The 19772-nt window shown below is 54.1% G+C and overlaps 1 protein-coding gene and 1 long non-coding RNA gene across 2 annotated transcripts in view; one reads left to right on the top strand and one right to left on the bottom strand.

Moving 5' to 3' along the window:
* LOC309658437 overlaps positions 1 to 3237 on the bottom strand; it is a 10342-nt gene extending 7105 nt beyond the window's left edge. The window contains exon 1 of the long non-coding RNA XR_014262234.1: positions 3124 to 3237. This is a non-coding gene — a long non-coding RNA (uncharacterized lncRNA). The remainder of the gene's footprint in view (positions 1 to 3123) is intronic.
* GNA15 (G protein subunit alpha 15) lies at positions 2627 to 19772 on the top strand. The gene is made up of 7 exons (XM_082456992.1): positions 2627 to 3251; positions 10679 to 10863; positions 12511 to 12665; positions 13432 to 13560; positions 16052 to 16181; positions 17624 to 17777; positions 18800 to 19772. The coding sequence occupies exons 1-7, from the start codon at positions 3107 to 3109 to the stop codon at positions 19024 to 19026; spliced, it is 1125 nt and encodes a 374-aa protein (XP_082313118.1). The 5' UTR covers positions 2627 to 3106; the 3' UTR covers positions 19027 to 19772.

The following is a 19772-nucleotide window of genomic DNA, read 5'->3' as shown; positions in this document are numbered from 1 at the left end:
GACCCACCCATCCCGCTTCTAGAAAGTTATCCTAGAGAAACGAACACTCATGATGATTATAGTGCATGTTTACAGCAGCACTATTCGTGGTCACCCCCAAACTGGGAGCAACCCAAATGGCCTTCTACGGGTGAACACATAAGGGGTGATGCACCCACACAACAGAAAACTACCCCAGAGTCCAAAGGAAAGGGCTCCTGACATGCCCCACTGCATAGACGGACCTCAGATGCTAAGTGAAAGAAGCCAGTCTCAAAAATTACACAGTGTATGATTCCATGTATATGACAGTCTCAAAAAGATTCAAAAAACCATAGCAACAAAGAGCAGATCGATGGTTTCCAGGGGTGAGGGCTCAGGTGAGGGTCTGGCTATAAAGAGGTACCTGGAGGGGGTTCTTCAGGTGACAGAACCATATTCTGTCAACTGTTTTAGCCATAATTTACATGACTGTGTACATTTGTTAAAACACAAAACCGTACACCAAAGAAAGCGCCTACCAAGCCACATAAATTGAAAAAACAAAAAACAAAATAAATCTTGTTACCAAAAAGTAACCCCTAAACCCAGAAATACCATAGAAGTTGGTGCAGTGCTGACTGGCCAGCAGGAGGAAGGGGGTCTTGTTGGAACGGGTATCTGGGAAACCTCCTGGGGCTGACAATACCCTGAATCTTGGCCTGGGTGGGGATCACGTGGGTATCAGTTTCACAGGAAGTTATTAGGTTATACGTTCATGTTTTATGTGTTTTCTGTGTGTGTGTGTGTGTGTTTATTTTAATTTTTAGTTCCCCGACCAGGGATGGAACCCACCTCCTCTGCGGTGGAAGGGCAGAGTCTTAACCACTGGACTGCCAGATAAGTCTGTGTGTGTATTTTTTTTAAATATATATTTTAAAAATTTACTTATTTATTTATTTGGCTGCGCCGGCTCTTAGTTGCGGCACGCAGGATCTAGTTCCCCGATCATGGATGGAACCCGGGCCCCCTGCATGGGGAGCGTGGAGTCTTACCCACTGGACCACCAGGGAGGTCCGTGTGTGTGTATTTTTAAACACACAGCTCACCCTGTTATTCCCGAATGAACTAATAGGTGACAGGTGTCCCGCCAGGATGGCACCTCATCTGGAGAGGAAGCAGCTCCTCGCCTGTTTGGGGAAGTGGGAAGACTTGTTGTGAGGCTGAAGAAATTCACAGAGTATGGGCCCTGGAGGAGGGGGAATCAAGGCGCCTGTTTTTTTTTTTTTCTGAGGTCAGTGGGAGCCAAGAAAGGTATTAGACCTCGGCCTGCCGTCCTGGCCCTGTGTGATGGGTTAGGGGCCTGGTGTCCTTTGGGAAACAGCGGGGTGGCCCTAGGTGCTCCTGGCCTTGCCCCGCCATCCACCCTCCAGTCTGTGACTCAGCCTGGCCTCCGGGTTTTGCCAAGCTGGGTACCTCCGTTCTGCTTCTGTGTGGCCCACGTTATTATTTCTGCTTTTCGTCGCCTGCCCGGGAGTGGGAAGTCACCCAGGCCTCAGGCCCCGGCGAGCACCCCCTCCTCACGGCCACCCGGTCGGGGGGTGGGAACGGGGTTGGGCAGGGCAGTGCCTGCCAGGAGCCAGTGACCCAAGGGGGCCCCTATCGAACTTCCCATCTGCTGGTCGTTATGAATCAACAGCGAAGAAAACCGCATTGGTGTCGTCTGGGGCGTGGCACAGGGAGACAGTTGCGGCTGTGTGACCTCAGGCACAGCACGCACCCTCTCTGAGCCTCACCAGTGCCTCTGGGAGGGGCCCGGAGTCTCCTGGGTTCTGTGTATCTCTGGGGGGGGGGGGTGTTCGGGAACTTTCTAGAGCTTTCTAGAACCTCTCAAAGAGCATTCTGTCCCCGAACACGGCAAAGAGCTGCTGGATTGGAGACATTCTGTGGGGACGCAGCTACACAGCCACCCTTGTGTCCCCTCCTGCTTCTAATGTCCTGAGGGCTGAGCCGTCAGGGAACGGGGGCCTCATGGCCTTGCTGGGACGCGGGCTTGACTCCCAAGGTCCCCCCTATGTCCAGGCTGCCTATCCGACTTCTCCTCCTGGTCCCAAATGCCTGTCTTCTCAGAGTGACCTTCCTTGACCCCCCTGTTTCAAGCCACACATGAGGCCACCCCCCAGTCTCCCATCCCCCTTCCCAGTTTTATTTTCCTCTCACAATTTATGGCTATCTGATAGGCTCAGATATACATATATTTAAGGTATTTCTTTATCTGTCTGTCTAGACCATAAGGCAGGGAGATTGGGTTTTTTGTCATTTGGGTCCCTGCTGTGCGTAGAATGCCTGGCTCACAGTTGGTGCCGCATAAATGTTTGCAAGAAGAATGAATGGCCCGGTTCCAAAGTCCCAAAGCTGCCAGCTCTGCGGTTGAGACTGGGGCTCCACGGGTGGGAGAGGCTCCCCGGGGGTTGTCACTGCCTGGCTGTGCCTCTATGTCCCCATCTGTGCAGCGGGAATGGCAAGGAACTTGGGGTGCTGTCCGCATGACCACCCCCCTCCCCCCCAACCAATACACAAAAGCGCTTAAAACAGTAGGTGCCTCCAGGCCTTGGCTGTTCTTTTAAAAAAGATCTTGTGGGGTATTCTGATGACTGCTTCTAATTGGCCCAGAGGAGGGGGAGAGGTGGGTGGGCCGGGGCCGGCGTCAGAGGCCCAGGAGGACGGGGTCCACCCCTTCTCCAGAATGAGGAAGGAGGCCCAGCGCAGACCCAGACTGCAGACGGCTGGGCCTTTCCTCCCCGCCCCGCCCTCCCCCGGGGCGCCCACCTCACCTCTCGCTCTACTGCCGTCAACCTGTCGGGCCGGGCCGGGCAGGTCTGGGGGTGGGCGGGGAGCCCTAAGCCGGCATCTCCTCTCCTCCTTCTCCACCCCTGACCCGGCCGCACAGGCCTCGCTGAGCTGGGCCGCCGGGTGCCCAAGGCCGGGAAGCCGGGGGTCCCTGGGGGGCGCGACCCCCACGACGAGGGAGACTCTTGCCGCCGGCTGTCAGAAGCCCTCCCCGGAGCGGCCGGGCCGGGGTGCCTCCCCGGGGGAGGGGAAGCGGGGGGCGGGGGCGATGCCGCCTGCTGCCCGCTGAGGCCCCACCATGGCCCGCTCGCTGACCTGGCGCTGCTGCCCCTGGTGCCTGACCGAGGACGAGAAGTCGGCGGCCCGGATCGACCAGGAAATCAACAAGATCCTCCTGGAGGAGAAGAAGCGGGACCGAGGGGAGCTGAAGCTGCTGCTGCTCGGTGAGTCCGCGGCCACCCGGGCGGGACAGCCTGGGAGCCCACTTTCAGGATGAGTCGACTGAGGCCCGGCTCCTAGTCCCAAGGGGTGAGCTGTGGGCCCGTCCGTCCCGCAGCCCGGCCATCTCCTGGGCGTATGCAGGAGCAGAGGTGGTTTGGCCGGGTGGCCTGGCTTCTGTCGGGCAGGCCCGGCCCGTCCCAGCGGCTCCCGCGTCACAGGAAGGGAATGAGCCGCACAGCCTGGGGAGCTCCAGCCTCGCCCTCCAAGACCCTCCCGTCCCTCTGGAGGGCTGGGTCTGTTCTGGTGGTTTATCAGCACGAGTCGTGTGGGCAGAGAGAGCATTGCCATGTGCCTCTGATTGATTGATTGATTGGTTGATCGGTTCATTCATTCAAGACGTACTGAGTAATTCCTGGAGGCACAGCGGCAGAGGAGATGGGGCGTGTCCCTGCCTCTGGGGACCTCAGCTTCCGGTGGGGGAGACAGACGTTAAGCCCCAAAACTAATAAGCAGGTAAAATAATTTCCAGCAGCAGGAAGAACAGGAGGAAAATAGAACAGGGTGAGGGAGTGGGGGTGACTTGGGTGTGGTGGATTGGAAAGCTCTGAGGCTGTGACCTCTGAGACCTCATGTCTTCTTCTCCACGTGTGTCCACCCTCCCAGCCACCTTCCTGTGTATGACCCTGCTGGCCTAAGCCCAGGGATGCCAGCCTTGGAGGGTCTCCTGAGACTGCCTGAGCCCTGAGCAAGGGCCTGGGAAGTGTTCCAAAGTCCCATCCGCCTGTCCTGGGGCAAAGAGCCTGGTCATCTGGATGGCCGTCCTCTCTCTTCTCTTGCTCAGTGGGAAGGGGCAGCCCTGAGGGGTGGAGAGAGAGGAGAGGGTGGGGGCATGGGACCCCAATGAAGCTGTCTGAGCCTGGAAGGTTTTAATTAAGAATTTAATTTCATAGCTATCTCTATTCACTTTCTGTAATAGCTAGGCTAGTATATATATGTTATTTACTATTTTTTAATAAATAGGGCTATTTCTTCTTGAGTGAGCTTTGGTTATTGGTGTCTTCCAAAGAATTTGTCCATTTCTTCCAAGTTGTCAAATGTATAGGCATAAGGTTGTTTATAACATTCCCTTGTCATCCTTTCATGTCTGTAGGATTTGTAGTGATGTCTCCTTTTTCATTCTTTGTCTTTGCTCCATTTTTCTTGACCTGTTGGGCTAGGGGTTTGGCAGTGTTAGTGATACTTCCTTGCACATCTCAGGTTTTCTTTAACCATACCTCAGGACCTTTGCACTTGCCATTCTCCCTGCCAAGGGCTCTCAGCATCCCCCAAGCCTTTGCATGGCTGGTGCTCTCACTCCTTTCACTCAAGGCAGGTCTCAGCTCAAGTGTCACTTCCTCAGAGAAGTCTTCCCTGATTTCCCGGGCTTCAAAGTCAGCCCCATCTTTCTTTCTCGCCTGATTTTTCTTCATACCACTCACTCGCTGGCGCTCTCTCAGGTGTTTTCTTGTTTCCTTGTTTATTGTCTGTCTCTCCAGTTACACAGCAAGCAACACAGAGGTGAGGACCATGTCCATATTATTCACTCCTGTGTCCCCAGCATCTATTTCAGGAGTACGGTGACCTGACATAGAGCAGATACCCGATGCATGATTTATAAATGAGTGAATGAATGAATGAATGAATGAATTCTGTTTCAGGGGTGATTTTCCCCAGAGCTGTACCATATCTTCCTGGAGCTAGGAAAGTCCCTTGCCCCACTGACCACTGCACAGCCAGTCCCATATCAGGAAGCCACTTGTGCTGGTAGGGGTGGGAGAGGGGAGGTTGTCCACGTGTCCAAGCACAGATGGTGGCCCTATGGACAGCCCGCTGGACTGTGGTTTCAATACCCCATCCAAGCCCTGAGGGCTGCTTCCACACCTGCCCTCCTTAAAAACAGGAATTGAATCCAAAAGTTATTTTTTTTTTTTTTCTGGGAGGTGGCTGATCCTTTGGAGGAAGAAGGCCAAGGGGCTGGGGGTCTGTCTCTGACAGGAAGTGGTCACCACGTTGAGGAGGGGGAAGAGTCAAAATAAGGCAATTAAAGGAGCCAGCTCTGTCCATACTATGTGAGGTAGGAACCACTCCAGATGGGGAAACCGAGGCTCAGAGAGGTGAAGCGACCTGCTCAAGGTCACACAACCAGGATCGGAACCTAGAATTCTGGTTCCACAGTCCACGCGCTTGACTGCCCTGTGAATGTGCCTCCACAGAACCCCAATGACAGATGGGGAAACTGAGGCCCGGGGCGGCGGCAGGATGGGTCTGGGGTCTGCAGCCAGTTTTGAGGCAGAGCCGGGCATAGAAGATGAGCTGTCTGCTTTCAGGCAGCTCCCTGTGTCCCAGTGGCCCAGTTTCCTGGGGGAGGACGGTGGGGCTGGGACTGCCATTGCCCACGGAAGGAGCCGCACAGCGTCTCGCGATGCCTGGGGCTTGTCACGGCTCCTGGCCTCTGCGAGTTTCCACTTCCTCACCCATTCCCAGAAGGAAGCAATCACTTCCCGTCTGGGCTGCGAGGACGCGCCAGGTGGAAACAGCTCTCCCCGCAGCCCCCAGCCCCACTTGGGGGGATTCCTGAACCACATCAGGAGGGGGAGCAGAGAGGCTCCTGATTCCTCAGTGGCTCCAGGACAGTCACAGCTGCAAAGGTGGAGTTTTTCAGACTTCAGGTTGTGAACCACTTGTGAGTAACAAAACCCAAGCTGTGGGTGGCGACCAGGATTTTTTTTTTTCTTTAATGAAACAGAAGAGGAGGAAAAAAAAAAAAGAAATCGGTGCATCTCAACAAAATTAACTGTTGCAGACTTCCCCGGTGGCGCAGTGGTTAAGTATCCGCCTGCCAATGCAGGGGACACAGGTTCGAGCCCTGGTCCGGGAAGATCCCACATGCCGCGGAGCAACTAAGCCCGTGCGCCACGACTACTGAGCCCACGTGCCACAACTACTGAGCCTGCGCTCTAGAGCCCACAAGCCACAACTCCTGAGCCCATGTGCCACAACTACTGAAGCCAGCGTGCCCAGAGCCTGTGCTCTGCAACAAGAGAAGCCACCGCAATGAGAAGCCTGCGCACTGCAATGAAGAGTAGCCCCCGCTCGCTGCAACTAGAGAAAGCCCGCGCGCAGCAACGAAGACCCAACACAGCCAAAAATAAATAAATAAATAAAAATTAACTGTTTCTTGGTGAGATCTTTCTTTGTTCTCCACACTTTTGGGGGCAACCCAGAGGAAGGTCAAAGGGTGCAGCCCCCTGCCGTAGGTCTCACCGCCGTCTTGGCAGCACCCAGAGGAGCCGACGAGCTTCTGAGCGTCCGTAGAAGCATCACATGAACTGATACTTGGATGAAGGTGAAGGATCCACAAGGGCTTGTGTTTACTCCTCTGCTTTTCCAGTAGCTGTGTGACCCTGGGAAAGTCACTTCACCTCTCTGAGCCCCCACATCTCCACTGTGAATGGGAAAACAGTGGGAATCTTAGTGACGATAATTCAGGCAGTGCCTGGGGAACTTCCCGGAATGATTATTAAAAAGCCCGTGAGCTCTGGACTCAGAACCGGGTTTGAGTCCCAGTTTGGCCACCCACCAGCTGCATGACCCAACCGATCTGGGACTCAGTTTCCCCACGTGAAATGTGGAGCCAAGAGCCGTTCCTCTTGTGGGCTCGGGCGAGCTGGTGCGTGTGGACCCCCCCCCCCCCGGCACCCTAGGAGGACAGGGGGGCTTACGGTACCTCTTCCACCTCCAAATAGCAGAAGCTCCGGAGACCAGCCCGTCTCCCCAGGTTTCCCAGTGGGAGGCGAGGCTGTGGGTTTATCTCACTGACTGTGCTAGTCAGAGGTTCTACTGCGGGAATATTTATTGAGTTTGATGTATCCCCGTCCTGAAATCCAAGGAATCTGAGACACACGTGGCTCCTTACTGAAGCATTTCAGATTGTGGAACTGTGGGGCGTTTTTTGTTTGTTATTGGTTTGTTTGCAGGAAACTTTTTATTTTGGAATCATTTTCAAAGGACAGAAATGTGGCAAAGATAGTCCGGAGAGCTCCCGTCTCCTCCTGAACAGCTTCCTCTCGTGATGACATCTTACATAAGTGCCGTGTGCTCATCACAGCTGAGACATTAATGTGGGAACCGTACCATTACATTTCTGTTAAGTAAACTCCAGACTTTAGATTTCACTGGTTTTTCCACCACGGCCCCTTTTCTGTTCCAGCCTCCAACGCAGCATCTCACATGGCATTTGAGGGTTTTTTTATTTTAATAAGTTTATTTATTTTATTTATTTTATTTTTGGCTGCGTTGGGTCTTCGTTGCTGCGCGCAGGCTTTCTCTAGTTGCAGCACGCGGGGGCTACTCTTCATTGTGGTGTGCGGGCTTCTCATTGCGGTGGCTTCTCTTGTTGCGGAGCACGGGCTCTAGGCGCATGGGCTTCAGTAGTTGTGGCACACGGCCTCAGTAGTTGTGGCGCACGGGCTTAGTTGCTCCATGGCATGTGGGATCTTCCCGGACCCGGGCTCAAACCCATGTCCCATACATTGGCAGGCAGATTCTTAACCACTGTGCCACCAGGGAAGCCCTTTGAGGGTCTTTTTTTTTTCCCTTTCTTAACTTTTCATTTTGAAATACTTTCAGAGTTATAAAAAAGTTGCACCGGATTCTTCTGCAAATGTTAACATTTTACCACATGCCCTTTATCCCATCCCACCCTGCTCTCTCTCTCTCTCTCTCTCTCTCTATATATATATATGTATACACACACATTATATATAAGTATATGTGTATATACTTATAATTTACATAATGCATAGCTATAGTTTATTTGCTATACATTTATATATTATATTTAATACGTACGTATTCATTGTTATCGGAACCGTTTGCGAGTAAAGTTGCAGCCCTGACACATTTCCCCCCCCAGATACTTCAGTGGGCTTGAGTCCCACTAAAAAGCAAAGACCCCTCAGGGCAGTGGTGAGCAGGCGATGCGCGTGATGCAATCCCTTCACCATCACGTCCCGCTGGCATTCCCAGTTTCCCCAGGAATGTCCTTCAGGGCCATAGAAAAGCGACTCTTTTCCTTGGATCTCGAGTGCAGCGGTGTCGCTGGATCCTGCCCTCACTGCCTTCAGAATTGCTGGGAGTGGGAGGGGCGAGAGCCCCCCAGGGGCGGTACAGGAGGGTTCCACCCCCTCTTCTGCCGCTTCCTACACTCCCCGCCTCCTCCCTGCTGTGTTTCCGCTGCTCCTGGTTCCTCTTTCTGGCTCCAGCCAGGGCACCCCTTCCCTTTTTTGCTGCTGGTCCCAGTTCCTCCTGCACGAGTCCCCTTCCCCATCCCTGGAGGGACCCCACACCAGTGTCCCCCAGGAGCCGGCAGGGTGACAAGGTGTTGCAGGTGGTTCCCGGCCCCGCACCTCCCGCCTGGCTATCATGCCCATTTCACAGACGAGAAAACAGAGGCTCAGAAAGGGAGATATCGGGGCTCAGACAGCAGGGAGCCAGGCCTTGCTCTTTGAACTTCCAAAGCTTCTAGTGTTATTATCCCAGACCCAGGACTGGCATTTTGACGTGCGACCCTGCACTCAGAAGGGCCCTGTGGTTTCATCCAGCACTTGGCCCTGGAGATTCTGTAGGTGAGCCTGCAAGGACCCCTCTCCCCACTCTGGTCCATCAGCAAGGTCGTGTGTATTCTGTCTCCCAAATATCTTGTGCATATGTCCTCTTCTCTCTAGCTCCACGCGGCCACCTGGGTCCAGCCTGGACCAGAACACTCCCATCTGGCTGGGTTCACCCCTCCCCAACCTGCCCTCCCCTCAGTAGCCAGGGGGCGCCTGTGAGCCCCTGGGTCAGGCCCCATCCCTCCTCTACCCACAGCCCTCCAGGCTCCCACCTCCCTCGGGGTAAAAGCCCAAGTCCTCCCCACAGCCCACAAGGCCCTGCATGACCTGCCCCGTCCCCTCCCTGCCATCCCCTCCTCCCTCTCTCCCCCTCGATCACTCTTCCCCAGACACACAGGCCTCCTGGCTGTTCCTCCAACATGCCAGGCATGGTCCTGCCCCAGGACCTTTGCATGTACTGTGCCTGCTGTTGGGAACGCTATCCCCCCTTCTCTTCTAATGAATTCTGTCATCTGCCAGGTCTCAGATGAGATGTCACCTCCTCAGTGAGGCCCTCCTAGATTACCCAGCCTAACTCAAAGCCCCCAGCTCCTTAGAACCCCTTCCACAATCATAATTTCACCTCCTCCCTCTCTCCCCCTTGCTCACTCAGCTCCAAGCACACAGGCCTCCTCGCTATTCCTCCAACACACCAGGCCTGGTCCTGCCCCAGGGCCTTTGCACGTGCTGTATCCACTGCCTGGTGCTCCCTCCTCCAGATCTTGGCACGAGAGCAACCTTCCCAGCCTTCAGATCTCAATGCCAATGTCACTTCCACTGAGAAGCCTTCCGTGACACTTAGCTGTAGTAGTCACTTAATCACTCTTTATCTATTTATCTTATTGTATTTCCTTCACAAAACTTTCTCTACCTGAAATTATTATAGTGAATAATAATAATAGTAATTATAATCATGGTAAAGACTACTATTGCTAATAATAGTGGACAGGAGTGTAGCTCTTACTATGTCAAAGCACACTCTAAGCCAGGGGTCCACAGACTTTTTCTGTAAAGGGCCAAATGGTAAATCTTTTCAGCTTTGCAAGCCAGAGGGTCTCTGACTACTCAACTCTGTGGCTGTCCCGAGAAACCAACCCTAGATAATTTGTATACAACCAGGCACGGCCGTGTGCCAATAAAACTTTATTGACCAACCCTGAAACCTGAATTTCATGTCATTTTCAGGTGTCACCAAAAAGGAATCTTTGGATTCCTTTCAGCCGTTAAAAAATTCAAAAACTGTAACCATTACAAAAATGTAAAAACTGTAAGGGTGAAAAGAATTAGAAATATAAAAACCATGCAAACTGTAAAACTTTGCTGGCCATGAAAAAACAGGCAGCTGTCAGGAATTCCTTGGTGGTCCTTGGTTGTAGGACTCAGCGCTTTCACCGCAGGGGACCCCGGTTCCATCCCTGGTCGGGGAACTTAGATCCCACAAGCCGCGCGGTGTGGCAAAAAAACAAAAACACAAAAGAAAACAAGACCCCAAAAATAAAAGCAAAAACAGCGGCCGGCAGGCCGTGGTTTGCTGCCCCCCCGGGACAAACTTTTAATGAACTAGTTTACCCCTCACGTCCACCCAGCAAACCACGTTTCACAGGTGGGGAAACCGAGACACAAGAGCCATGAAGCTGCTCACCCAGGATCACAGAGCGGGGATTTGAACCCTAGTGGCCGGAGGTGGCGGGTGGCAGGAGCCCCGGAGGGCTGAGCTGACCGCAGAGTCGTCTCCCCAGGCCCCGGCGAGAGCGGGAAGAGCACGTTCATCAAGCAGATGCGCATCATCCACGGGGCGGGCTACTCGGAGGAGGACCGCAAGAGCTTCCGGACCCTGATCTACCAGAACATCTTCGTGTCCATGCAGACCATGATTGAGGCTATGGAACGGCTGCAGATCCCCTTCAGCTGGCCCGAGAACAAGGTGAGCATCCCGGGTCTCGCCACATGGGCGCCACACTGGGAGGGGGTTCCTTAGGACTTCAGGGTGGGACTGTGTCCCTTCAGATCCCCTAAGTCCTTGTTAAGAACCACCTCCTCCAAGGTTTCCTGGGATCCTGGTCTGCATTCCAGACAGCTCAGCATCAGCAGGTACCCACCCTCCCCCCCCCCGACTTGCAGGTTCCCCGTGGACCCCCAGGGCTCAGCCATCTCTCCCTTGGACCCCATGATGCCTGGTAGGAGTCCTGAGTCAGCAGGCGTTTTGTTCTAGAAATATTAGTAGGGTGGACTGGTTCCTGAGCCCTGCCCCACCCTGCTGGGGGCCGGGGTGCTATGCAGACTGTGTGTCACATCACCCTTCTCTTTAAAATTTTTATTTTATTGTGTGATGGTGTCACACCATCTCATGTCACCATGAGAATGGTGTTCTCAACATGAAATCTATCCTCTTAGTAAATTTTAAGCGCACGATGCAGTATCAGTAACTGCAGACACAATGTCATCAGGAAGAGCTCTAGAATGTATTCCCCTTGCCTAAGGGAAACTTTATTCATAGCAAACCCAACTCCCTTCCCCTAGCCCATTCTACTCTCTGTGTCCTTGAACTTGCCTCTTCCAGATGCCTCATATAAGTGGGATCGTGCAGGATCTGTCCTTCTGTGACTGTTATTTCACTTAATATGGTGTCTTCAAGGTTCATCCACATTGTCCCCTGTTTCAGAATTTCCTTCTTTTTAAAGGCTGAATAGTATTCGAGATATATCTGTCTTTATCCATTCAACCATCGATGAACATTTAGGTTCTTTCCACATCTTGGCTGCTGTAAATAACACTGCAGTGAACCTGGGTGTACAGATATCTTTTCAAGATCCCAATTTCAATTCTTTTGGATAAATACCCAGGAGTGGAATTGCTGAATCATAGAGTAGCTCTATTTTTAAAAATTATTTATTTATTTATTTGCCATGCCACACGGCTTGTGGGATCTTAGTTCCCCGACCAGAGATGGAACCCGGACCCTCAGCAGTGAAAGCGTGGAGTCCTAACCACTGGACCGCCAGGGAATTCCCAGTAGCTCTATTTTTAATTTTGGCGGGAACCTCCCTACTGTTTTCCACAGTGGCTGTACCAGATTGCATCCCCGCAGCAGTGTATGAGGGTTCCAACCACCAAGACCTCAGGGCTGGTTCCCTCTGAGGCCTCTCTGCTTGGCTTGCAGACGGCTGTCTTCTCCCTGTGTCCTCACGTGGTCATCCTTCTGTGTGTGTCTGTGTCCCAGTCTCCTCTTCTTACAAGGACACCAGTCCCATTGGATTAGGGCCACCCTCATGACCTCACTGTAACTTCATTACCTCTGTAAAGACCCTATCTTCAGACATGAACAACAGGAGCGCCTGCTTCCGGTACAAAGAAAGGAGGACAGATAGAGCAGAGGTTACTGCCCCAGGCAGGGCCACCCAGAACTGGCGCTCCCTGCACGCAAGCCCCTGCTGGCCCCTCGCTCCGTGCGCTCCGCCTGTGCCCGCCCTCGGTGGATGGACGCCAGGACGAAAGGGGGTGGAGACGTCAGGAGGGCAACCCGCCCCGCCCGGCTGCTCTGACCCACCCCTGTCCGTCCGTCCCTCCCCAGCACCGGGCCAACCTGATCATGAGCCAGGACCCCTACAAGGTGACCACCTTCGAGAAGCACTACGCCGTGGCCATGCAGTGGTTGTGGAGGGACTCCGGCATCCGCGCCTGCTACGAGCGCCGGCGCGATTTCCACCTGCTCGACTCGGCAGTGTAGTGAGTCTGGGGTCCGCGGGGACGGGCGCGGGGTCGAGGTGCCCAGCGCGAGGCGGTGCCGAGGCGGAGCCAGAGGAGACCCAGTCGCAGGGATCGGAGTCGGCAGAGGGGCCTCAGGCTGGCCGGCTCCCACTGCTGGGAATGCTGTGGGTGGTCTTGCCCCGGGGTGAGGCCGTCCCTGGGGTGACGCTGCTCCCCAGGTGACACAGCTCCTGGGGTGCACTGTTCCTGGGGTGACACCATTCCTGGGGTGACACTATTTCTGGGGTGATGGCGCCTCTGGGGTGACTGTTCTAGGATGACGCTGTCCTGGGGTGACACCATTCCTGGGGTGACACTACTTCTGGGGTGATGGCGCCTCTGGGGTGACTGTTCTAGGATGACGCTGTCCTGGGGTGACACCATTTCTGGGGTGACACTGTTCATCGTCATGCAGTGAAGCTGTCCTGGGTACGACGCTGGGTGTCTAGTGTTCCAGGCTATCACTGTTCTTGGGGCAGTGACACACCTGGGGTGACAGTTTTCCCAGGGTGACGCCCACGCCAGCGAGACTGCCCTTGGGGTCACGCTGCTGAGGATGAAGCTGCTTCTCCCCATGCTCCCATGGCCTTGGGCTGTGCTCCTGAGCCACCTGGGACCCCAGAGATCCTGGCCCTCCCCCGGGGGCTCTCCTCCCCCCAGCAAGGTCCTCACCAGGCCCTGGGTGGGGAGCCTGAGAAGCAAAGGGAGATTTCAAGGCCAAGACTCAGGGCTTCTGGCTCCACAGCTACCTGTCAAATCTGGACCGCATCATGGAGGAGGGCTACATCCCCACCTCGCAGGACGTGCTCCGCAGCCGCATGCCCACCACCGGCATCAACGAGTACTGCTTCTCCATGCAGAAAACCAACCTGCGGTGAGCGCATAGCCTGGTGGGTGGGGAAGGCTCCTGTTGGAGGGGCAAAGGAACTGGGGCACTGAGGGATGAGTAGGAGTTGCCTAGTCCCAGCCCACAAAGGGGCTGCCAGGCTGAAGGAGGCAAGGCTGGACACAGACACCTCCAGCCTCTCCATGGAATCAGGACTGGGACCTGAGGGAGTCCAGACTGAGCCCCCAGAGCTCTGGGAGGGTAAGTCTTCCTGGAGGAGGGGACATTGGTATTAGGGCATTGAAGAATGAATAGGAGTTCACTAGAGCTAGGAGTTGATGGGAAGGAAGAGACAGAGACTGTGCAGTCAGGGCTAGACCAGAGGGATTGATTTGGGGTTGGGGAAGCTCACCCTCTGAGCTTCCCCAGCCCCAAATGAGGGGTGAGGCTGGAGGTCAGGAGACCCAGGAGAAGGCAGGAGCCATGGTTCAGGCAGAAAGGGTTGGGAAGTGCCCGGGCAGTGGCCTTGGGGATGGAAATGAGGGGACGGTGCAAGAATGCTTTCTGATGTAGAATGAGCAGGATGAGATGAGCATGGGAATTAGAGCAGAGAGTCAAAAGTGACTCCCTATGGGGTTCCCATCAAGGTGACAGAGTAGATGGTGGAGCCACAGTGGTGGTGGCGGGATGGGAGGTGTTAGAATAGATGATGAACTCATTTGGGGCAGGTTGGGTCTGAGGAGTCTGGGGCATCTGGGAGGTGGCTGGGCGCACACAGGCCTGAGCTGGAAGCCAGAGGTGTGGGTGGCCAGTGCAGCAAAGGATGGTCCATGCAGAGTCATGGTCAGTGTCAGAGGCCAAGAAGAGGTCAGGAAGAATACAGTGAGAGAAGCAACTTCTGAGATTGGCCTTTAGAGAGTCCTCAGTGACCTTAGTGGCCTTTAGAGAATCTTCAGTGACCTTAGGCAGGGAGGTGTGGAGGGTGCAGGGTGATGCTTGAGACCCTTCAGTGTTCAACCCACCCATGTTGATCCCTTGTTTCCCTGAACACCCCCTCCCCCAGCCCCATGTTGTTCTGGCCTCTGCAATAGTCCTTAGCAGGAAGGTTCATAATTTATCTGTTTGCATTGGGTTTCCTCCACTAGATGGAGAGCCCCTCAAAGTTAGGGGCTGAGTTTGATTCTCCTGCTTCACTAGTGATGATCAGCTGAAGGTCAGAGTGGAAGTTTGTAAATGTGAGTGGATGGTTGGAAAGATGGATGGATGGATGGGTGGGTGGGTGGATGGATGGATGGACTTATGGATGGATGGATGGGGGGATGGATGGGTGGGGGATGGATGGATGGATGGACTTATGGATGGATGGGTGGGGGGATGGATGCATGGATGCATGGATGGGTAGGTGGGTGGATAGATGGATCAATGGGTGGGTATATGGGTGGGTGGGTGGGTGGGTGTATGTATGTATGAATGGATGAATGGATAGATAGATGGATGGATCGATGGGTGGATGGATGGGTGGGTATGTGGACGTATGGACAAATAGATAGGTGGGTGGGTGATTGGTTGGATGGATGAATAGATGGATAGGTGAGTTGGTAAAAGTTTAGGAGTAAAAGTAGTGGTTGGGGAAGTTCAGAAGGAAGGCTGGGCTGAGGAGGGGAATTATCAGATGGGGAAACTTGAGTCCGTTCTTAGGCCAAAGGTGAGGGCTCAGAGGAAACTGAGACTCCGAGCTGGCAAGTAGCATACCCCACACCTATCTCAGCCATCGGAGCCCCAGTCTCAACCGCTGCTTCACCCATCCCGCTCTGGATACGGGGTTTGAGGGAATCTGAGGATCATGAGAGAGGCTGGTTTCGGGAATCAGGCGCCGCAGGCATCAGCCTGGACTTTCCTCCTGTACAGCAGGGCAAGTCTCTTCTTGCTCTGAGGCTTCTGGTATTTCCTACCAGCTGCCTGAGTAATGGTCCCATCCCTGGGGAAATGACACAGGGCTTGTTATCAGTAACCCACATTTCTTAGAAGAGAGAACAGGAAGGCAGGAGGGCCCAGGCTTTTGCTGTGGTGTGTGGGAGGGTGGAGGCAAACCCTTGCCCTGGGCCACACACAGAGGGGATGACGTTTGCCCATCTGTGTGGCCACTCGACACTCCCATAGTCAGCCAGAACACAGCTGATGGGACACTGAGGTCTGGAGATGATCTGCAATTTCCCTCTTGTCACCCAGCCAGAACCAGGGCAGACTGAGGGCAACCAGCTGTCCTCTACCATGGGGTAGAAATCAGGCAGCCCAGTGTAGTAGAAGCTCTAGAAAGTCCCCTCTCTCCCTATACCTCGGTTTCCTCATCTGTAAAATGGGCATAATAGCGATACTTGCTCCATGGGGTGAAATGCTGTAATACACAAGGTGGCTGGCATCTATTCTTGTTGCTATTATTATTGCTCATGGTATGTCCCAGCCATGACTGGGGTCTGGGACGCCTCGTCACGGGGGTCCCGATTAAGCCTGAACTCTGAAAGGGAGTTGTTCCTGGTAGGATCGTGGACGTCGGGGGCCAGAAGTCAGAACGCAAGAAGTGGATCCACTGCTTCGAGAATGTGATCGCCCTCATCTACCTGGCCTCGCTGAGTGAATACGACCAGTGTCTGGAGGAAAACAACCAAGAGGTGAGGGGCCACGATGGATGCAAGGGCACCATTTCCCCTGCTTTTCTTATCCCCACCTTGGGCTGGGGACCCACAGCTGAGCAGGCACTCTTGAGTGGAGCTTTGTGTGTCTGGCTTGGCTTTGAGCGTCACCGTGCACTCTTTTGTGGTCAGACCATTGAACCCCAACACACAGATCTACAAGCATTTGTGAGGCCAGGACCCTGACACACACACACACACACACACACACACACACACACACACAGAGTCAGACACTCGAGCCTCAAGACACACACCCCACCCCTCACCCCCACCCCCGAAGCACAATGTAAGCCGTCCTGGGAATGTGGGTCATGGGGACAATGTCCTGCTTTTACTCAGAATTCTTCTCCTTTTCGTGAACTCTTCTCCTAATTAACCCCCTGCGTGAAGGTCAGGCACGTTATCATCTCTGACATGTGCACTTTTCAGGGTTAAAGTTTCCCATAGACAGTTTCGGGATCCAAGGGTCAGATGTTATAATTTCGACTTTCAAACTGAATCAGATAGAATCAATTTGAGGTCATTCTGACACAGATCTTGCTCCAGTCCAGCCACATGAGATGTCCTAGTTTGCTAGGGCTGCTGTGATGAAGTACCACAAACTGGGATGTGGCGGGCGTGGGGGTGGGGGGGAGCTGAAACAACAGAAGTGTATCGTCTCATAGTCCTGGAGGCCAGAAATCTGAGGTCAGGGTGTCAGTGGGGCTGGTTCCCTGTGAAGGAGAATCTGTTCCAGGCTCTCCCAGCTTCTGGTGGCCACTGGCAATCTTTGGCGTCCCTTGGCTTATAGACACATCACCCCATTTTACCTCCATCTTCAAGTGGCCATTTCCTTGTGTCCTAATTCCCCTTTTTATAAACATACCAGACATTGGACTTAGGGCCCACCCTACTCCAGTGTGACCGATTCTTAACTAATTACATCTTCAAAGACCCTATTTCCAAATAAGGTCTCATTCTGAAGTTCCAGGTGGACATGAATTTTTTTTTTTAATCAGTCATCAATTTTATACACATCACTGTATACATGTCAATCCCAATCGCCCAATTCAGCACACCACCATCCCCACCCCACCGCAGTTTTCCCCCCTTGGTGTCCATACGTTTGTTCTCTACATCTGTGTCTCAACTTCTGCCCTGCAACCCGGTTCATCTGTACCATTTTTCTAGGTTCCACATACGTGGACATGAATTTTGAGGGTGGGGAGGACACTACCCAAACCAGTACAGGCACAAAACCACCTCGGGCATACATAGGCAGCTGGCCACACCACCCTCAGACCCAGCTGGGTGGGAATTGGGGAGCCTCAAGCTGCTGCTTGGGGGGCCGACAGCCCCATCTCTACGTGGGGGGAGGGCTCCTGTTTGGGCTGAGCTGGCCATCTGGATCAATGACCTGCTTGTGCCCCCCAACCCAGAACCGAATGAAGGAGAGCCTGGCCCTGTTTGGCACCATCCTGGAACTGCCCTGGTTCAAAAGCACTTCCGTCATCCTCTTCCTCAACAAAACTGACATCCTGGAGGAGAAGATCCCCACCTCCCACCTGGCTACCTACTTCCCCAGTTTCCGGGGTGAGTGGTTCTAGAACTTTCTATACCCTTCACTTCCCAAAAGCAGCTCCCAAGAGAGATGCTGGTCCAGGTCCTACCCCAGCCTAGAGCCAGTGGGGTTTCAAATGCAATGGGACAGGCCTGAGTTCCAGGCCCATCTCTGTCCTCTGCCCAAGCTCTCTGAGTCTCAGCTTCCCCCTCTGTAGAATGGGGATAAACTAACAGAAGCCTTCATGCTGGATGCTGAAAACAGCAGAAATTTTTCTCCTCACAGTTCAGTAGGCCAGAAGTCTGAAATCAAGGTGTCAGCAGGGTTGGTTCCTTCTGGAGGCTCCAGGGGAGAATCTGTTCCAAGCCCCTCTCCTAGCTTCTGGTGGTCACCTGCAGTCCTTAGCATTCCTTGACTTGTAGATGCATGTCTCCAATCTCTGCCTCTGTCACCACATGACTTTGTCTCTGGTTGTCTCTTGTCTTCTTATAAGGACACCAGTCATTCATTCATATATATATATATATATATATATATATATATATATATATATATATATATATGAATATATATTAATATTCATATATATATATGAATGAGAGATGGTGGGGGGGAATCGCATGTGTGCCTCACCAGGATGGCCATCCTTCCCCCCCCCCTCGGCCTCGGTTTCCCCATTTGCACCTCCCCAGGATGTCTTTCTCTGCAGTTCCAGGCTCCCATCCCCCCAGCTCCAAGCCCAGCCAAGAGAGAGGGTCTCTCTTTAACACAGTTCTGCCCAAAGTCCCAGAGACCAGTCTCATTGGTCCATTCCAGGTCATGTGACCTGCATGAACACATACCTGATGCTCCTATTGGCTGGACCTGAGTCATGTGACCAGCTAGAAAGGCAGAAGATGGCGGTGGCCGGCAGGCACTTTGGTGGGTGGTCCCTGCAGCCCTGTTGCTGCCCATATCAGGGACAGGGTCTCCAGAGCCCACCTTGGTCGCAGGAGGGAGAGGCTCCCACCTGCCCCATGAGCTGTGTGCCCTGACTGCCTACCCCTGTCCCCAGGCCCGAAGCAGGACACGGAGGCAGCCAAGAAATTCATCCTGGACATGTACACCTGCATGTACGCCAGCTGCGTGGACGGAGCAGATGGTGGCAGGAAGGGCTCGTGCTCCCGCTGCCTCTTCAGCCACTACACATGCGCTACGGACACACAGAACATCCGCAAGGTCTTCAAGGACGTGCGGGACTCAGTCCTGGCCCGCTACCTGGACGAGATCAACCTGCTGTGACCCAGGCCCAACGCTCCGGACTCAGACCTGCGAGTGGCAGGCGGGACCTGCGGGCGGTGGGAGCGAGGTGGGCTGACGCTCAGCGAACCCAGGTGCCCCTTCCGCTCCAGCCCCAGGCCCAGGTGGCAGAAGGGCCACGAGTGAGCCAGGGTGGAAGGCCGATCGGCGCCTCCTGCTTTCTCCGCTCCTCAGCAGGACAGCCTCTGTGTCTTCCTTTCCTCGATTCACTGTATCTCCTTGGAGAGGGAGCACAATGGCCTTTTGAGAGGCCAGGGTGCAGGAAAAGGTGAAAAGAGCAGGGGATCCAGGACTTGGGTGGATGGGGTTCTCTCAGGACCCCCACCTCCAGATATGTCCCCCCTTGGGCAGGGGTCTGGGACACTTTTGGGGGTGATGCACCAGCCCCGGGACAGGGGAGTAGTCCTTCATGCCGAGGGACGCGGACTCTGGCGCCCCCTAGCGGAAAGGAGCCGCATCCCAGCCTGAGGTCTGCGTAGCTCAGGGACTTCCGTTTTCTTAGGAGAAAGAGACGCCCGGAAAACGCCGCCGTATCAGAGCCTCGTGGCTCGAAGTGTGTCCTGCCCCAGTTTTCAGATGAAGGAAACCGAGGTCTACAGGCATCCCCCGCCCCCCTTCCTTACCAGGCTGGGGGCCGGGCGTGCTGCATCTTACAACCTTCTGTATTTATTCCCTCACCTTCGGCGGGGCCCCTTGAAGGGTGGACATTAAAGAAATGACATTCTGGA

This window comes from Balaenoptera physalus, assembly GCF_965194825.1.
Source record: "Balaenoptera physalus genome assembly, chromosome: 3".
Lineage (NCBI taxonomy): Eukaryota > Metazoa > Chordata > Mammalia > Artiodactyla > Balaenopteridae > Balaenoptera > Balaenoptera physalus.
This window is presented reverse-complemented; position numbering and strand designations above follow the sequence as displayed.

Coding starts and splice junctions, on each gene's coding strand:
- GNA15 (XM_082456992.1), top strand. CDS start 3,107: ATGGCCCGCTCGCTGACCTGGCGCTGCTGCCCCTGGTGCCTGACCGAG. Junction 10,864..12,510: donor TCAGCTGGCCCGAGAACAAG/GTGAGCATCCCG, acceptor GTCCCTCCCCAG/CACCGGGCCAACCTGATCAT. Junction 12,666..13,431: donor CTGCTCGACTCGGCAGTGTA/GTGAGTCTGGGG, acceptor CTGGCTCCACAG/CTACCTGTCAAATCTGGACC.